Source organism: Zingiber officinale, chromosome 10B (genome assembly GCF_018446385.1).
Source record: "Zingiber officinale cultivar Zhangliang chromosome 10B, Zo_v1.1, whole genome shotgun sequence".
Taxonomy (NCBI): domain Eukaryota; kingdom Viridiplantae; phylum Streptophyta; class Magnoliopsida; order Zingiberales; family Zingiberaceae; genus Zingiber; species Zingiber officinale.
The window spans coordinates 80388259-80407174 of record NC_056005.1 but is presented as its reverse complement, the minus strand read 5'-3'; the positions used below and the strand labels follow the sequence as shown (position 1 = coordinate 80407174).

At 36.8% G+C, this 18916-nt stretch overlaps 1 protein-coding gene across 2 annotated transcripts; it reads left to right on the top strand.

The window, feature by feature from the left end:
* The first annotated feature begins 594 nt into the window (after nucleotides 1-594).
* Nucleotides 595-11120, top strand: LOC122030583. 2 transcript variants are annotated; one of them, XM_042589791.1, is made up of 5 exons: nucleotides 595-1037; nucleotides 2100-2172; nucleotides 2668-3426; nucleotides 9966-10467; nucleotides 10797-11120. In XM_042589791.1, exons 2-5 carry the CDS (start codon nucleotides 2160-2162, stop codon nucleotides 10894-10896), a joined length of 1374 nt encoding a protein of 457 aa, XP_042445725.1. In that variant the 5' UTR covers nucleotides 595-1037; nucleotides 2100-2159; the 3' UTR covers nucleotides 10897-11120. The 2 variants fall into 2 exon arrangements, with proteins under 2 accessions (XP_042445725.1, XP_042445726.1); XM_042589792.1 differs by lacking the exon at nucleotides 595-1037 and adding an exon at nucleotides 1053-1366.
* The last annotated feature ends 7796 nt before the right edge of the window (nucleotides 11121-18916 follow it).

Below are 18916 nucleotides of genomic sequence, written 5' to 3'. Positions count from 1 at the left end.
TACATTACAAATTAAAAATAAAATCAAACAAAATAATCAACCTTGTAATATAATCTGGATTACATTACAAGATAGATTACACCCTACCAAATGCAGAAAGACAGATTACATCCTACCAAACGTAATCTAAGTAGGAATAATTTTAAATTATCTAAAATCATTATAGAGGTGTTAATCTATTGTGTACGATTTTAATCAATTGTTTAACAACCGATAGAATATCAAAAGATCTTTTTTATTTACTGAGGTCATTAATGATATTTATCAAAAGACGGATTTGCTATCCGATCTCTTTCCACCTAATTCGCAATTGACAACATGTGATTCTCATTATTTATTGGTCATCAATTTTATTTTATTTGTCTAAAGTATTTAAACGATGGGGCATTTAAGAAAATCGATGAAATCAAAGCACAATGCGCCGTACGGTAATTCATTAAGGTCGAATTTGTGTTTTCATATATTTATACTCCTTTTAACCGAACACGCCTCTAATGATAATGGCGGGAAGATTCGACCGGATTTTCTGATTCAAATTTGGGGGAAAAAAATATTCAATTTTGATTCATTAGTTGTGAAGATTTTGCTGACTGATTTCTGCAACAGAGCGTTTATATTTTTACGTCTGTTCTTCCCCAGCCAAATTCCACTTCATTGTAGCAATTCCTCCTTGTGCTCAAATTCCAAGAAATGTATGTCTCGTTTTGTAAACCCTTGCTGGACGCGCTTATCCTAACCCTAGTTCAGCATTCCCAGTGGGAAATGACTAGGGTTTGGCCGTTAGATTTGGGGACTGGTGCGGGCATTAATTTTGGGCATTGAATGATGGTAACCTGCCTCACCTTTGGTATAGTAGTTAGTAGGTGGGAAGCTCTACCATCATCCATTTTAACTTTCCATCATGATGATACCTCACTCCTCTTTTTTTTTTATTCCTCTATCATAACCTAAAACAATTCATCAGAAAGACATGTAGAGGTAGTCTGAAACTTTGATCTTTGTGGTCAGAAGAAGAGCAGGGAGATTGAGTGGTTGAGGTATGCCAATACGCCTTTTAAGAAGAGTTTAGTCATTCATGCTTTCTATCTAAAAGTTCTGCTTTTCTCTTGGATTATGGTTGGATTTGGTAGATCCTTGTGTTTTCTGCATTAGGACCTCTGAGTTCTTTGAGTCTTTGAGAATCTTGTCGTAGAGCATCCTAACAATTGAAAGCTAACATGAAAGTATATGACTTGAAACATCAAACTGTTCCCTTGCCTTTTTTGTTTCCTTATCTTTGTACCATTAGAGGTCGAACTTGTTGATCTGAGGTATTTCAATGTGGGACTGCAGCTTTTCCTACTTTGCCTAATGATCGTACTTCCAGGTGATTGAAAGATGTTTATTTACATTGTAGTTAAGAAGTTCCTTACGGTTAGTAATTAACTATGCTTCTTTACAAAGAAAAATGCTAATTTTCAGAATGTCTGCTGTTTTTTTAGAGGTTGTTTTCATGTTTCTTGTGATGCTAGATGTTCTTGGTACTCTTCTACGAGTAAGTTGGCGATCTAGTTTCTATCCGCTTTGCTCAGCATCTCTGTTAAAACTTGAAGGATTCTATATCCGCTTTGTTCTGTTGTATACACCTTAATCTCCTCATCATTATGTTTATCTAAATTGTGTCCTTATTGTATTTACTGTTTTTTGTTCATGAGATGAGCTCCCTAGTTGTTTATGCATTACTGCAGCAAATTATCTCATTTATTTACGGAAAAATATTTAAATGTAAATACTTTTAAATACAATAAATGACTTCCACCTTTTTGCTTGATTGTGCTTTATCCTTTAGAGAAACTCACTTTCCCATCAATGTTGAACAATAGATATTGTTATAGCCATCAAAAGATTTTTATAGTTAGACAAGTTGAGTAGATTAGAGTTGAAGATGTAGGAAGAAAGAAACTATTCAGTTTAACATGATAAAAATATTACTAATGACATAACCTTGTAGATAAGAACAATGTGGTTGACCCAAATTATTGGAAGTTACATCAGTTGTTGATGATGATATAATTCAGATTCTCATGATTTCCCTAATGATCTCACATTATTGGTTGCAGAATCTATTGTGGACTTTTACACGCTTGTAGCTGGTTCTGTTATGAAACGCCAAGGTGTAGATGGTGAAACTAGGTATGCATGCTTTATTTCTTTTTCCCATTCTCAGTTCTGTTGCTCGAAGAGGACGTGCTGCTAAACCGTGCAGAGGACATTTGTATGCTATGTAAAGCATGTAGAAGCTATTTCTTTTGCTTTCATTTTGAATCGACTGGATGAGTACAACAGAGAGTATACTCGATAATGCCAAATCTATAAGTTGTGTCTGAAGTTTCTTGCTCGGTCAAGAGTTGTTGTTCCTTAATGCCAAATTGGCGTCAAATCTGGTTACTTTTAGTCAGTTTATCACTTTTTTGATTGTGTCAATGTGCTTCGTAGGAGAATTTCTCTTGGCATTCATCTATATCTCATCTGCTATATTTTATGCTGACTTGCTTGTTATTTTGGTCAATGGTTGATTACTCCGACAGTGACAGTTTGTTTCTAGTGCCTTTTGGTTTTCCATGGATTTACCTTTTCAAAGCATGTGTATTTCCTCGACTTGACCATAATCTATATGCTTGCTTTCAGATGGTGAATCAGCCTTTCATCTGTCTACTCATAATGAACTTGCTTCAGAGTCCTTAAAGGGTAGTGAGAATCAGTTCAGTACAATTATGCATCAAAATGATATCACATGTGAAGAAAGAACTGATCTAACAGAAAAGATCGAAAAGAGAAGCATAGCTTTACCACTAGTTACTGAACTTGAATTTTCAACTAATACACAAGATAAAGATGGAGAATGCATCGAACCTCTATATGCTGTCACTCCTGAAAACACTGGAACAGTTGCAGTTAGCTCTGAGTTGTTTTCAGACAAAACTATCACTCATATTAATCTTCACAAGGTCATAGAAGGCAGAGATTGTCAAGTTATCAAAGATATATGTGTCGATGATGGTTTACATTCCTGTGAGAAAAATTTGTGTGAAAACACTGTTGCTAGTGAAAAATTGATTCGTGGCTCCAAAAGTACTGAAGCAAATTCAAATGATGCTCTGAGTCAAAAGATGGCAGATAGTTCTATACAAGTTCAGGAAGAAACAGAGCCTATTTCTGTCGTTGATTCCCATGCCATGGATGAAAAGTTATTACGGGGCTTCACTGAAATCAAAGAAATTCTGGACGAAAGCAACAAGATATCCTATGGAAAGGTCACTTTGCAGCAGTTGTTTTCTCTTGGAGAGCTTGAAACAGATATGCAAGGCATTGCTCCAGGTGGGATCAGTGATGATAAAAAAAGTCCACATCAGAAGAAAACTGAACTGGTATCAAACTACAGCTGTGGTATAGTGTTGAACTATATTTTTCTTTCCTGTATTTGGATTTTAAATAAATTTCTTTAAAGTTTTTTTGCTTGTTTGAAACAAAAAATCCATACAAGAAGAAAGCTGAACAGGTATCAAAGTACAGCTGTGGTATAGTCGTGAACTACGTTTTTCCCCTGCATTTTGTGTTTTAAGTTTTTAACTTTTAAATAAATTGTTTTTTAGTTTTTTTAGCTTGTTTATAATTTTTATAGACTAAAGCCATTCTTTAAGTCGTGGCATAAAGGAGAATGCCATCTAACCTATCCCTAAATCTTAAAATTTAGGAAAAGAAAATTGCAGTTCATTGTAGATACTTTTTACCTGTCTTAACGGATTTGAGCAATAGAGTTTGAAGAGCAGCAGAAGCTGCACTAGCAAGGTTCACAAGGCTCATGAATAAAAGGAAAAGAACATGAATCGCAAGAATCATTTGTGAACAAAGACAATAGAAAAAATCATAGGGAACTAGAAGAAAATTGGGAACTGAGAAGTGGTAGGAAACATAGTTTTTTTTTGAAAGACTAGTGAATGTTTATACTAATTTCTCTTGCTGACTTAGATTATGTATTTGCAATTTCTTGACCATAAATCTCATGTGGCATTTGTTTGTCAAAAATGAAATTGTTGGAATCTGTGTATAAATATGTAATTGAAGGAGGGTATGTTTGTAATACTATACTCTATTAATAATATCTGATCCTGTCAAAAATGGTGAAGATGGCAAGCTAGGATGTGGTTCTAGAGTTGATGCGGCGAAGACTCCATGTAGCCATGCAACACAAAAGCGTTAGTGCCGCCCCCAGGGCGTTGCGCAGACGGTGGACGCATGACATCTCTGCGTAATGGCCAGGGGTCGATTCTCAAGAACTAACGACTTGGGTTTTACCCCACCATGAGCCTATGGTACCTGCATTTATCTCCCTCCATATTCGTGGGGTCGACATTAGGGGGGCCGCTAAGGTAGAGGATCTACAAAAGCGCCAGTGCCAGGCCAAGAAGGGGTTCCCGACGTTGGTCCTTCGACGCTCAAGTCAGTCTCCAGCGATCTAGAAGAATAGAGAACTGTAGCTAAAGTGTGTAGAAAATGGAGTTGTGTATACCTCTCCCTGTAGATGGGAACCCCTTTTATAATGTCACTGTAGTGTTCGTACACGCATCTCAAAGCATATGCACATTTTCTTGGGCATCCTAGGAAAAGACAAGTCAAAAAGTGTCCCTGACACTATTCCTTAAGCAGCCATGCAACTCTCTGATGTAACAGACTGGAAGCTTCTAACGTACAATTTGCGAGTATGCTCTGCTGTCAGCGACACAAACTCCCAAAAGAATACGATAAGATAGTTAGTGGGTCCATGCGCGACCGACCAGAGTCTGCTCGGCCGGGCTACCTCTGCTCGGTAGTGTCCATCGGATTTGTCGGCTCGTCTCTTTCCTTGCTTCCTGACCATCGTTGGTTATCTTAGTCTAACCGGATGTGGAGCTTGTCGGCGCTGCCAGCTGCTGCTCAGCTTTCTTTGTGGTGCTATCTTTACTTGGCTGGGAAATGCACGCTTGCTTATCTCATAAGCTTGTGCTGTTCCCTCTTATACTTTGTCCGCTCGACCATACTTGGTCCGCTCGGCCATACTTGACCCGATCGGTCATACCTGGTCTACTCGACTGACTTGGACGCCTCGCTTGACTTTGTCTTCCACGTCAGCCGGTCCTCCTTACTTTGACTTCTCCTTGGTGGGACCCCTCGTCAATATCAGATCAATATCCATATAAGATATTGAGGGACTACCTAGGGTTATTCATTGAGAATAATCTCCTATCACATGACATTAAAGCCACTCCTAATACTCTCTAGTTGTTCATCCTGTGTCTTCATATCTATTCATGCGTGGCTTCCTTCATCTCAAAGTTTGTTTGAATTTAGTGTCTCCTACCTTTGGCATGCATCCTTGTTGCCACAATGCCTCTATGCATCTACTAACCAGACCCCCTTTGCATGACCATGCACCCTCTGCGTGCACCCTTAATCACCATAGCCCCCATGCATATTTGCCAATCATGCCCCATCTGTACAATTGTGTGCCCTCCAGATGATTGTGTGACCTTCGCCTTCTCACCGTGCTATACGTGACCTTTGCTCCATACTATGCGATCTTTGCCGATCATAACATTGTTATTGGAAATTGCCACACGTTTGATAATTTCAATTGCTAGTGTTAGTTTGGGCATGCTACCCAAATATCATAATCTTTTGCTATTTCTTCACGCATCCCATTAGGATTGTTCCCACTACTGCATTCATGACCATCACATCATATAAGTTCAATGATTGTAATTATACTTCCTAGGCAATGGTTGTTCATGTATGGTTGTGAGTCAAGGCGAACTAGATCACCTTAGTATTCATGTTGTTGAGATCCCAAGTCTACTCGCTCTTCATGGGAGTGGATAGATTCTGTGGTAGTTAATTGATGCCATGAGCATTTTTTGTTGCTATGTATTTTATTATGAAACATGAATATAAACTAGAGGTCTTTATATGGGGACATTTCTTGGCCTGACTACTCTCGTTAATCATTTCCACACTATAATGACTAACTTCAGAGACATTCTTTTGGTCACTTCAGATATCCGAGAGATACAAGATCGCATTGGCTGATTATTCACCATTATGTTTCATGTTGCTTATCTTGGATTGGAGGATTTGGTGAGCTATTATATTGACTGATTACTCACCATTATGTTTCACACTGAACTGTTGTGGTCATAGATCTTTGTTAAATCCTTCATTCCTCCATTTAATGTGTACATGTCGATGTTGTGTGCCTCAATTATTGCTCCACTCTCTTATGACCTTGCGATAGATTGAGCTGCTTTGGTGGTTGACTCATCTTTTAGAGGATCACATAATGGGTTTTGGGGCTAACAACTAGGTCGAGGTGATCCTTCTTGAGGATAGAACAAACCCAAGTGTATTCACTGTGGAAACTTTGGGCATACCAATGATATATGCTACTTCATCAGTCCATGCTTTCCCTTTTAGTCACTCGTTTTACTTTACCCATGTTCCTCGCTTTAGATTTTCTTAGCTAGGTTAGACAAGTTCCACTATCATAGTCCCCGCTAAAGAATATTCTTGGGTTCTCTAGCTTTAAGTGGCAACTAGTGCATCATTTCAGTCAGCTACCTCATTTGCCTATGGAGTTACTTCCCCTACTTGCCTAACCTATTCTTCTCAAGATTCTCTTTAGATTCTAGACTCAAATTCCTCTAAGCATATTTCTGGTAATGAATTCATTTTCTCTAATCTTACAACATCATAATTCCCTACCAATGTCACAATAGTTGATGTGTCTCATTCATCTACAAAGGCCATTAGTGATGTGGCTCTTTTCCCTATATTTCATTTCTACTATATTTTATATTCTTAAATTCCCACTAAGCTTGTTTATTAGCAAACTTACTATATCTTTGAATATGTTGTTATACTGAATGCCACTTATATTTTTCTTCATAATTTGAGGACTGACAAAGCATAGGACATGAGTTTTATTGATTTTCTTAGTTGGATGTGCTTGCAAGATTGTCATTTCTTTTGGCTACACCCTCTTCTCTCTAGATTCACAATTGCCTTGGTAACCTTGGTCTTCAACACTTGAAGCTAATGGTTTCAAGCCTTTCCAATCTTCAAACTCTTTATTGTGAATTTTATCAATTTGGTAAACATGTTAGGTTTTTTATTCCCCTAGGAGTGTTCATAAATGTACTTCTATACCATTTTCTTTGGTGCATTCAGATGTTTGGGGTTCTAGTTGTTTCAATCTAACTTTACATTTCAAGTATTTTATACCTTTATTAATGACTACTCTTGATAACATGATTTTTCTTAGTAAAGGATCTATTTGAACTATTTTCTATATTTTGCTCTTTCTACATTGAAGTTTACAACTAGTTTATAGCATTTAATAAAGTTTTACTTAATGATAATGCTAAGAAGTACTTTTCTTATTTATTTCAATCATTCCTCCTAAACAAGGGTATTATTCATCAATCTTTGTGTCCACATAACCCTCAGCAGAATGGTGTAACAAAGTGAAAAGTAAAGACCTAGTTGAGATTCCTTGAACACTCTTATTACACATGCTTGTTCCTCTTTCCTTTCAGATTGATGCTCTCTTTATTCCTTCTGATCTTATTAATTGTGTCATCCTCCGTTCTTCATAGATAGATTCCCTTTACTATTCTCTTTCTATAGGAGGCTATGTACTCTATTCCACTGAGGATATTCGGTTGTGCTTGTTTTGTTCATTGATTTTCTCTAGGACATGATAACTTATCTCCCAAGCCCGTCAAATGTGTTTCTATCAGGTACTCTCAAGTCTCACTCTAGAAGGGATACAGTTGTTACTATCCTCAGTTATGCTAAGCCTTTATCTTAACTGATGTGACTTTCTTTGAGACTAATCCCTTTTTTTCCTCTATGTTATTTCTTTTGACTAAATGTGGAGGATGTTCTTCCTGTTCATAATGTTATTTTTTTTTCATACTTCCTTTGGATATTCTTATGACTCATTGGTGACGCTTCCTCATCTAGTGCACCTACTTTATGGGTGTATAGCTGAACAGGAGTGTTATAAATAGTCAGTCTTCTACCTTCTCTCTCGTTTAGGGAAATTTATCTTTCTTATTTTATATAGGGATGACATTATTATTACCGGTGATGGCACCAGTGGAATTGCATGATTGAAAGATTATCTTTATTAATAGTTCCAAACTAAGGATTTAGGTGACCTCAAGTACTTTTGGGGCATAAAATTGCTCCTTCAGGAGATATCTACATTTCACAATGCAAGTGTGTACTAGATATGCTTGTGGAGATTAGCATGTTTGAGGATAAATCATATTCCCATGGATCATAATGTGAGATAAGTACCTTGATAGTGGGAGTTCCAAGAAGATATAGAAGATTGGGTGGAAAACTTAGAAGACTAATGATGGAGTTAAAGATGGAGATCAAGTTACGGCTCAACAAGCTAATGATGGGGATCAGCTAAGGCTATGGAAGAAAAGGAGCATCCCACCCACTCTAGATGTTGTCGATGAATCGATGATCCATTGTGCATCAATGGAGGTCTAATTACAAGGGCCAAGGCTAAAAAGATGAAGGAAGCGCTTAATGTGTTAATTGAAGATGTTAAAGCCAAAACAACAATTGAAGTAGATTTGACCAAAAGCAAGTCATGCGGCTTAGTCAACCTAATTCAAGCTTTAGATGAGCTTAATTAGTCTCTTAAGCTCCATGTCTATGTAGTAGGGACAATTTTTATTTGTAGGCTCAATTTCTACGAATATTTGGGTTGTAATGGTGACTTAAATCCAAACTAGCTATGTAGTCTACATAGGCCTCTTCTAAATGGGTTTCATTCTGGCCTTTTGGGGGTTTTAGGTCACCCTCTATAGCTATAAATAAAGGGGGTGGCGGCCATACATGTAACTTTTGGCTTGTTTCAATCTAAAGCAGGGTGAGACTCTCACTTGGTTCTTCATTGAACTAGAACTTATCAAGGCATCCCCTTGCGGTGTTTAAAGACTTATCAACCTCAATCTCAAGGTTGTGGCGTCTTCCATCTCCTATACCAAGGTTTGTGCTTTCTTAAGCATTTGGTTGAGGTTTTTTTTCATCCATCTTATCGATTTAGACTTTCCTTGTTTCTTCCTTCAATTAATTGTGGGTTCATGAGACTTTCTTCTTCTTGGGTTCAATCAACTAATAGGAAAACTGATATCTCATTTCTTAGTGTGATTAGTCAAGTTTTGGAGAATCCATATCATTGTTAGTGGGAAGCAACTACAAAAATTCTAAGATACCTTAAGAGTGCTCTAAGAAAGGTCTTATGTTCTGTGACTGAACAGAGGTCGTCTTCAGGTACTTGGATAGAGATTGGGCAGGGATCTTAGTATCATACAAATGTTCTACTTTTGGTTATTATGTCCTTGAGAGGTAATGTTATATCCTGGTAGACAAAGAAACAAGATCGAGAGGGAGGCATAATACAAAATTATGACCATAGTAACATGCAAACTCATTTTGGTAAAACATTTTATGACTGAGCTAAGATTTACTCCTGTAGAGCCAATGAAGCTTTATTGTGATAATCAAACTGCTATGCACATTACTTTCAACCCTGCAGTCCTAGAGAGGGTAAAGCATATAGTGCTTGACTGTTTCTTTATTAGAGAAAGTGCAATCAATTGATAAGTTGGCTGACCAATAGTCACTCACTAGCAGTATCTCATTTCTAGTTGTTTATTTTCATATTTTGGCTCTCTAGTATTTACTGATCTTTACAGTTTACATATGTTTATCAGTTATTTATGAGATCTTTGTCTAATTATATTAATAATCTGAACGATGAGCCAGTATATCTTATTTTGCAAAGTTACCTTAGAGTTCATGTTCAGCTTCAAAACAATAACTACCAAAACATTAGACAATTATGGAATTCATGTTGTTTATAACAGGTAAGAGTGGAAGAAGATCATTCTACAGCTTGCCATTTGATGTCGGCGATCCATGTGAAACTAGTACGGATATAGAAAATCACGGTGGCATTGTAAAAGGTAATTCGAGGAAGAAGTCCTTTTCAGCCGCAAGTGTGCCTATTGATATCTCAGCTTCTAAAAATGATGGTGTTGAAAATAATGCTCCTAACGATCAGTTGGAAATACCAAGTACTTCTGATTTTAAGCCCGGAGCAGAAGCGGAAGTAATAAGTGGAACAGGAATGGATGAAGTAATTATTAACAATGCTCACCATCATTCTGTATCTGAAATCACATTTTATGATCCTGCTTCCACTTCTGATCAAAGAATGTTTTATCACAATAACCATGGACATTCGAACTTCACCGACCCTTCTGTATCTGGTCCCAGAGGAACTTCTGGGCACCTCGCTTATTCGGGTAGCATTTCTCTTCGGTCTGATAGTAGCACTACCAGCACCCGTTCCTTTGCATTCCCAGTGTAAGTTTTCTCTGAATATTGACTTGCAATATTTCAGGTTAGTCAGATGAAGCATTGCATTGATTAATGGCTAGATTTGTTTGTTCTGGAAGTTCTATGATTCTATCTGGATCATTGCAATCATCGTGAACAGTGAATTTAAAATTACAAAAAAGTTTCTTGAAAGTTTAGCAGTGAGCATGAGCTTAAACTACAGCTTAAATGTAATTGATCATGGTGTAACATCAGATTTAACAAACATTCCAAGCGATTAATTTCCTTTTGTGTGTGTTTTGAGGTATTATTTTTCCCCTGGAGAATACTGATGACATCAGTTTGTGTATTTCCAGATTACAAAGAGAGTGGAACACTAGCCCTGTAAAAATGGCAAAGGCGGGCCGAAGCGGTTGTTGGGGGAAAAGATGGTGGAGAAAGGTTGTTTCATTGTAGATGTTGAAGATCTTTCAATTTTCCATGTTAATTCTCTCTCGATTTCCTTTGTTTGTTCAACCTCTCCTTTTTCGCGCTTGCAGTAGCATTGGATTTGTGAATTGATTCAGAGTTGTAGGACATTCTTGTTCTTGGTGGCATGTATTGTTGTCGATCAAAGAAACAACCTCTCCTTGTTCTTGTTCATGTAGACTCTGAGATTCGATGAAATTGAGTGATTTGATTCTTGCCTTTTTCTTACTCTTGTTTTCTTTTCATGGTTGGACCTGGAGATGCAAAGATTGAAAAAGGAGGCAACCTTTTGACATTTTTTTTTCATTTATTTTTTTTTTATCAGAGTTAGAGTTTAAAGTTGTAGAGAACTTCATTGCTATACTTGTGCATTTTGTTGTTGTTGAAGGGTCTATTTGTTTGGATAGAGAATTGGGAAGATAAATCATGGAAAGGACAAACTTCAACATTCAATATTCAACTAATAATAACCATCCTCAGCTGTTGAGGCTAATCGATCAAAGTAAGTTAGATGATTTAGATTGGATGATTTAGATAGGTTTGTCAAAAATAAGTTTGACTAATCAATTCAATCCGAGTTGATTTCAAAAATATTGAGTTAGAGTTAGAGTTAGAGATTTTTGGATCCGGATTGAATTTGGGTTGGAAATTTTTGAATTGTGTTAGGATCGGATTGAATTTATTTGACTTAAATTTAGGATTTATTTTTTTAAGATTAAATTAAATTTTATTTTAAAAATTAAGATACTTATATGATAATGATGAAATATTAAGATAAAAATGAAAAATTATAATGAAAATAGTTTTTGAAAAAATCTTTTTTAATCGGGCTGGTTGTTCAAGTTGATCGGGTTATCCGGGTTCGGGTATAGAGTTTTTGAGTTATGTTTGGGTCGAATTCGAATTGACATTTGACCCTATCCGAATCTATCAGATCCACCCAAATTGATATCCCTAGGTTAGTTGGGGCAAGTGAGTGGGTTAGTTTAATTGAGTTAGGTCAAACGGGTTGCATGAGTAGGGTGCATTAATTGGGTTAAAATATCGATAGAATCAATTAGGTTAGACATGTTGCAAGGGCTCTTCAAGTCAGGCACTCAAACTTTTTATTTTCACAAGGTGAGAACTGATTAATCCTTGGGTGGATGCCCTGCCCCCATGAAATGGCCACAGATAAATTCGAGAAGTGCGAGCAGATCTTAACGTAGCACCCCTGCTACATCTGAAGTTTGAGCTCCACGAACATTCAAAAATGCCTAACGTGAGAATCAAACCCTCGTTATTAGGTTTATATGCCCCGCCCCGCCCCGCCCTACCCCACCCTTTACTGTTGTCCCGTGCTCCTTGGACAGTTGAGAGTTCAAACATTATGACAAAAAAAGAAATACGTTCGTCCTCAGTACCCCCGTCAATCCGTCCCAATGTCAACACGGAGGAGGTAAATCATAGACGACTATTAGCCTTTGGAATAGTAACTAGCACATAAGGGAGATATTTATCTCGGCTTTACTGAGATTCGAACCCCAGATCTCATTGTGGCAACACCTCATGCGCTAGCCACTAGACCCATCCGAGGGGACAGTTGAGAGCTCAAACATTGGTGGCAAAAGGTGAATACGCTCACCCCCAGTGCCCCCGTCAACCCGTCCCAGGGCCAACACGGAGGAGATAAATCACGGACGACTACTAGTCTTTGGAATAATGACTAACACATAAGGAAGACATTTACCTCGGCTTTGTCGAGATTTGAACCCCAAACCTCATTGGTAGCAACATCTCATATGCTAGCCACTAGACCCATCCGAGAGAACAGTTGAGAGCTCAAACATGTGTCAAAAGGTGATTCGCTCGCCCCCAGCGCCCCCGCCAACCCGTCCCTAGGACAACACGGAGGAGGTAAATTACGGGTGGCTACTAGTCATTAGTGCAAATGGCCAAGACATGGGGGAGGTTATGCTCGGTCACGCCGAGTTTCGACCCCAAGACCTCATGTGGCAACACCTCATGTCTTAACCATCACACCGCCCCGAGGGGACCAGTTGAGAGCTCAAACATGACTCATAGACAGGTGAGCCAAATGGAGTTAATTGAGCTAGTTAAACCAAATAAGTCTCAATTGAGCTAAGTTGGTGGAGTGAATATATATGAACAACTTGAAAGCCAACTGAGCTAGATTGGCACATCGATCGAGTTAGATGTTGGTTGAAAGGGGATGAAATGTGGCGAATTAATTAATAAATAGTTGATCAAGAATATTGAATTGATGAATGTTAAATATTTTTTAATTTATCTATATTAATAGGCAGTGAATTTTTTTTTAAGATAAGATCCATCACATTCGAAATTAATCTAAACGGATATCTGTGCGAGCTAAATAAAATGATATTAAAAAAAGGGTGAAGTGTATGCACTAATTGATGCGGATGAGGTTGGTGGGTTGGACGAGGTGATCAGACTGAATTGATAGATTGAACTTATATGATCATGGGACAATCATTTCAGATCGACTACCCATTAAGAATTGTTTTTAATAATATATTTAATAATATATCGTAGTTTTGATCCTGAATCAATTATTATCAGATGACTTCTACTGAGATTGAATTAATAATAATAATAAATTAATTAAGTTGGATAACGTCGAGGCTGGAGTGATCGGCTCGGCCCCACGGAGGAAATACACGCAACGGACAGTCCAGGAGCCCAACATCCTTTAGTTACGTATTCTATTTGGAGGAAAAATTTCTACAAATTCACTATAATTGAGGATCGAATCACGGATACCTAAGAGACAATCTGAATATCCAATTGTTACATGTGTGTGTAGGCAATGAGGCAATTTATTGAATACAATTAGTAGTAATTGAACTAAAATTCAACGAGTTTAATGAAGCGGATGAGAATCAATACATTATCATAGTCTAGTTTAACAATTAGACATCAAAAGCTCAAACGAAATAATATCGAACAGAGGTAAACAGTCAATAACTTAGATTAAACTTCATCACAATCTCCACATAAGGTTCATTTAAATTCTTGAATTGAAAACTAAGCAACCTTGTTGTAATCTAAACGTCTAATTCTAAAACAAAACAATATTGCAAACTAATTAAGTAGACAATCAAGATTCAGTTTACAAAAGTTCCACAAGTTCAGGATTGCAAGTGAGACCATTAGAAATGGGATTTGAAAGAAAACTCAAACAAGAACTAAAGTAAGAAATGCAAACAAGAATTAAGTACAATCTATCTATCAGATCTGAAGATCTGAGCAAGTTCAAGCATAATTCATAGACAAAAACAAAGAAAGCAAAACCCTAATCTATAGCATTCCACAACCAAAATCCCGGAACTCAAATCCCTCTACTCTGCTGTAAAAACAGAAATGCCATCGGAACCTCCCATCAAGCATTCAACAACAAATCTCTAACCTCCAACTATTACCAGAGAATGATGACAGCTCTTGGAAACCTCCCTCAAAACTCACATCCAACTGGTAACCTCACCATCCGAAGAACAGAGCAAGGACTCTGTGAATTTGCAAACCGGATCGAATGGCCAAGTCGACACAGCCTTGCTGCGGAATGAAGATCGGAAGGGGATCAGTAGCTCCCGGAAACCTCCCTTAAAGCTTTGGTGGAAGCAAATAACGCCAATCTGGAACCTCCCTCGATCACTCTCTGATCACCGGAAGATGAACGCTGGCAGTTGATGATCATGGTCGGTGAAGAAATTAAGCTCGCGGATCTGGAATCGGGAATGAGAACTCAGCGTCGCTGAGGAAGAAGATGCAGGAACAGTGGAAAATCGCGAACGCTCGAGCCCCGAAAACACTTTAGCTTCTCGCGGGTTTTAAATCTCCTCAGATCTGATCCAACGACTGAGATGCTTCGGAGCTTGATCAACGGTAGAAAATTGCCTAAAATATGATCCAGAAGTACTGATCTTCATCTACGGTCCAGATCTACTCCTCATTAGGTTGGATGAGCCGGATCTTCAATGGATGGCTCCGATCTGCTTGATCTTCAATGGAAGGTCCAAAACACTCCCAGGCTTGATCGCTTCGTTTAGCCCTAGATTTGAGCCCAAGTGTAGCCTAATCTGATTGGGTCCATGACCCTTTTAATGCCTAAAAAATAATAAACAAATATTAGCATCAAATATCATGAAAATAAGTTAATTTGCAATTAGGTCCAAAATCACATGCAATTATGAAATACAATGTAAAATGTGAGATTAGGCTATGAAAAGACCATTAAAGATATGCATTATGAATCAAAATAATGTAGCCAAAATCATGGTTATCAAATCCCCCACACTTAGCCTTGGACGCTCCATTCAAGTAAAGAAAACTAAAAGTCCTACTTAAATGACACCCCCTAAACAAATTCCTAACCATGATTAGAAAATAAAGAAAGTAAACCATCCAAGATTATCACATTCCAAAATCTCAAGCATTCATGGACTTAAAACTTTACTCTTGGTTAACAACATAATAATTTCCATCAATCATGAATAAATTGAAATTGATTTCACACTAAAAACCTCACAAGATAGAGTTTTTGTGGCTCTCATCCTATTTCACATGTAGTCACAAAAATGGAGGGCACTCATGCTACTTGTTCTTCTTGCACTACCATATGCTTGCTTATCTTCTACTCTCTACCATGATCATGGATACAAATCACGATATCAAGGTTAGTCATGGACAAGAAAATGTAAGAATATGAATTAAGTTCATATCAAAGCATTAGTTGCAAGAAAAGATAAGAAAAGAAAGAATTAGCTCAAAGAAAAGATAAGAAAGAAAGATTTAGCTTTAGTGGAAGACATGGATACAAAGAATGCTATATAAATGAATACTTGGCCATACTTCCTTCTTTCTCTTCTTTTCAATTGCTTCACCATTGATCAACAATTTCAGTTTCCTATTCTTTTAATTTCAATGAATGCATCTCTAATAACTAACCCTTAACAACCATTTCATTCACTCCCAAATCTAGCAATCTTCATTTACTTAACTTCAGTTCTTCGCCTTTCAAAATTCCGGCACAAAAACTGCATTAGCAAAAACTTTATTTTACTTTGTCTTCCTGTTTCAGAACTCACTGTGCATCCTCCTTTTAATTGTTTCTTTCAAGTTCTACTAATGAGCCTACTAACCCTTGAACTATACTGTTTTTTTTTTAAAAATTTTGACCATTTGTTTCACCTTGCATCACTGACCAATTTGCAAAATAATTCTAAATTTCAGCTCTGCAATTCAATTTCAGCACTTTGATTCATCAAAATTCTGTCAAATTAGTTCACAACAACATGGAAGAAAATGCAACACCATTTGTTCATATAATGCAAGATCTTCTCTATTTTTTTTCTCTGAATTTAAGCACACCAAGGATACAAACTTCTGCATTTCTGGTTCCACTTCAACATTTTAGCACTTCATCATCTTCTCTTCTCTCATCGTGCATTTAACCAATGAGACAACTGGGATCATATCTTACCTCCCCCACACTTAAATCTTTGCTCGTCTCGGGCAATGAAACTCAACAAGTTCTCAACAAATTAATACATTAGCTATAGGGATAGATATGCACTATCTGTTATGTTCTGTTTCCTTTATTCTCAATTACCTGTAGCATTCTACAACTTCAAAGAATCAACATAGTGTATCAAGATTTAGAATTCCAAGTCATTCTAGCTTGAGTACTGAATAGATGAACTTATCCATGTCCCACATTTAGCATCCAATCAATAAAAATTTGAATTCAATCCCCTTTTTAATCAGAACATAAGTCACAAAATATGTAAAGCTGCTGTTCAGAAATCAGCAAAAACCAGCAATTCATATCTTCTGCACTGCCCAGATTAGCACTACACTTATTTTCAGTTTCAGAATGTATATGATAAAAAAAACATTAAGGAAACTCGATCTTCAACTTGAGTCATTTGTTTCCAAAGCTTATGATACAATCCTTTATATTAATACAACCTTGAATGCTTCTTGAATACAATTCATCTTCTATAACTCAGTTTCCAGCAAAATAGCACCCTCTAAAGCATCACTGTGCAGTTTCATTTCAGCCTCTGATTTCACTCAAGGATTAAAGCCAAGAAGCTTCAATCTCAATGGATCATCTCTGTTTATTCTCCGCAAATGAAGGCTCTAAATGTATCACTGCATTAAGAGCTGTTAATAAGGAATATATACAACTCTTCAAACAAAACTGCAGATCTTTACAGTGTCCTTCAAAAGCTTAGAGTTCATGTAACTTTCTGAAGTGTATTTTAAGTATTTTTCACGTCTTGATACAAGATGATAAGATAACCAACAGGTCACATTACTGCTTCTGCAGGAAAACTGTTTACAATTTAAAACAGTAGCTTCCCAAATCCAATTTCTGCACTTCAGTTCTAAAGCTTGAAAAGATCATGAAATGCCATTTATTTCTTCATCTTGAAAGGTTTCACTTAAGCTTCTCAATCGTTTAAATGCTACTTCTTATATTTGATACATCTTGATACCAAGTCACAACATTTCTCAACTTCTAAATTTCCGATTAAAAAGAGCTACTCTTAAAACTTGATACAAACTTGATACATAATCTTGAATCTCTATGTTTCTACACATTACATGTTCATGCAGATTTCTGCATTTCCAAATCAACCTTAATCTCCATTTTCGAATTCCCACAATGGCTGCACAAAAGTAATGTTTAGAATCAATCATGTATATGAAAGCATTTTCATCAGCATTCCAATCAGTAGCATTTCAAAATAATTTCCCCAACAACCACTTCCCTGTTCAACCCTGCTTTGATTCTGAAGATTCAGAATTTAATCCCTGCAGATTTTCATTCAAGCAACTGCAATCAGTATCAAATTCAGCAATGCCATTGTTCCACAATAGCATTTCTACATTCCTGATTTAGTTAACAGCAAACCCAAATAGAAAATGCAATCAGGAAAAGCTCCACAACTCCCTCTAAGTTGCTAGATTCTGCAAAATTCCAGCTTCCCAATCTTGAACCACTCCAATCTTCTTCATGCAACCAAGTACTTCAAAACAAAATTTAATCCTCACATATCATCCAACAAAGCTCTTTCCCCCACACTTCAACTTAATCCACCTTGGCCAAAATATCATCATATAACAAACCATGTATCCATATCCAAAAGATTTACAAACGAGAAGACATAAATTTTCAAGATGATTATCAAGAAGAAAAGCAAGAATTCGAGTGGAAGAAAGAAACAAATAGATTTACCTTCATAAACATGATTTAATCCATTGGATTGTGGTTTTGAAAGAATCAAAGCAAGTTCTAGAGTGTAATAACACAAAAGCATCACTCACTTAAGGCTCATCCTCACTAGGCATGAAAATGTATCAATTCAATTTATCAATCAAATTTCCATCATTATGTGGAAACCTTGAGAAAATTAAAAGTCCATTATTGACATTAAGCTCCAAAATAAATTCTCAAATCTAGCTCACATTCTCTACTTCTAACATGTTATAGAAAACTTGCTAGGGGTGCCATTTTCTTATTCAAACTAAAAATCAAATGCAACTAAAAATCAAATGCAAAAAGAAAGCTACTAATTGTAAACATAGCTAAATGTCATAAGAAAATCAACATTTGTATTCAAAGAATTTATTAAAGAAAAGACTACACATAAAGCATGAATTAAAATGTAAAATAAACTTAAGTTGGAACAAACTCCCCTTTTTCCCTGCGGTTGTAGTAGATTTAAAAGTAGAATCCACGCCGGAAGTGGAGTATCCTTGGTTGCACTCAATTCCTTTTTATTCTTCATTTTTCCCTTGAAAACCTTTTCTGGAGGACGGAGGCGGTTCAGTTCAAGCATCCACTCCGGAAGCTTGTATTCTCCTACACAATCAATAAAGGAAAACACCTCCCACACACATGTGGGGTAAAAAGAAGATAGGAGAATATTAGTTTTGATAGAAGATATGTCAAAAAATGAATCACAATTAATAAAAT

Excerpts from the sequence above, each read along its gene's own strand:
- LOC122030583 (XM_042589791.1), top strand. Across the intron at positions 3,427-9,965 it reads GGTATCAAACTACAGCTGTG|GTAAGAGTGGAAGAAGATCA; the intron begins GTATAGTGTTGA and ends TGTTTATAACAG. Across the intron at positions 10,468-10,796 it reads CGTTCCTTTGCATTCCCAGT|ATTACAAAGAGAGTGGAACA; the intron begins GTAAGTTTTCTC and ends GTGTATTTCCAG.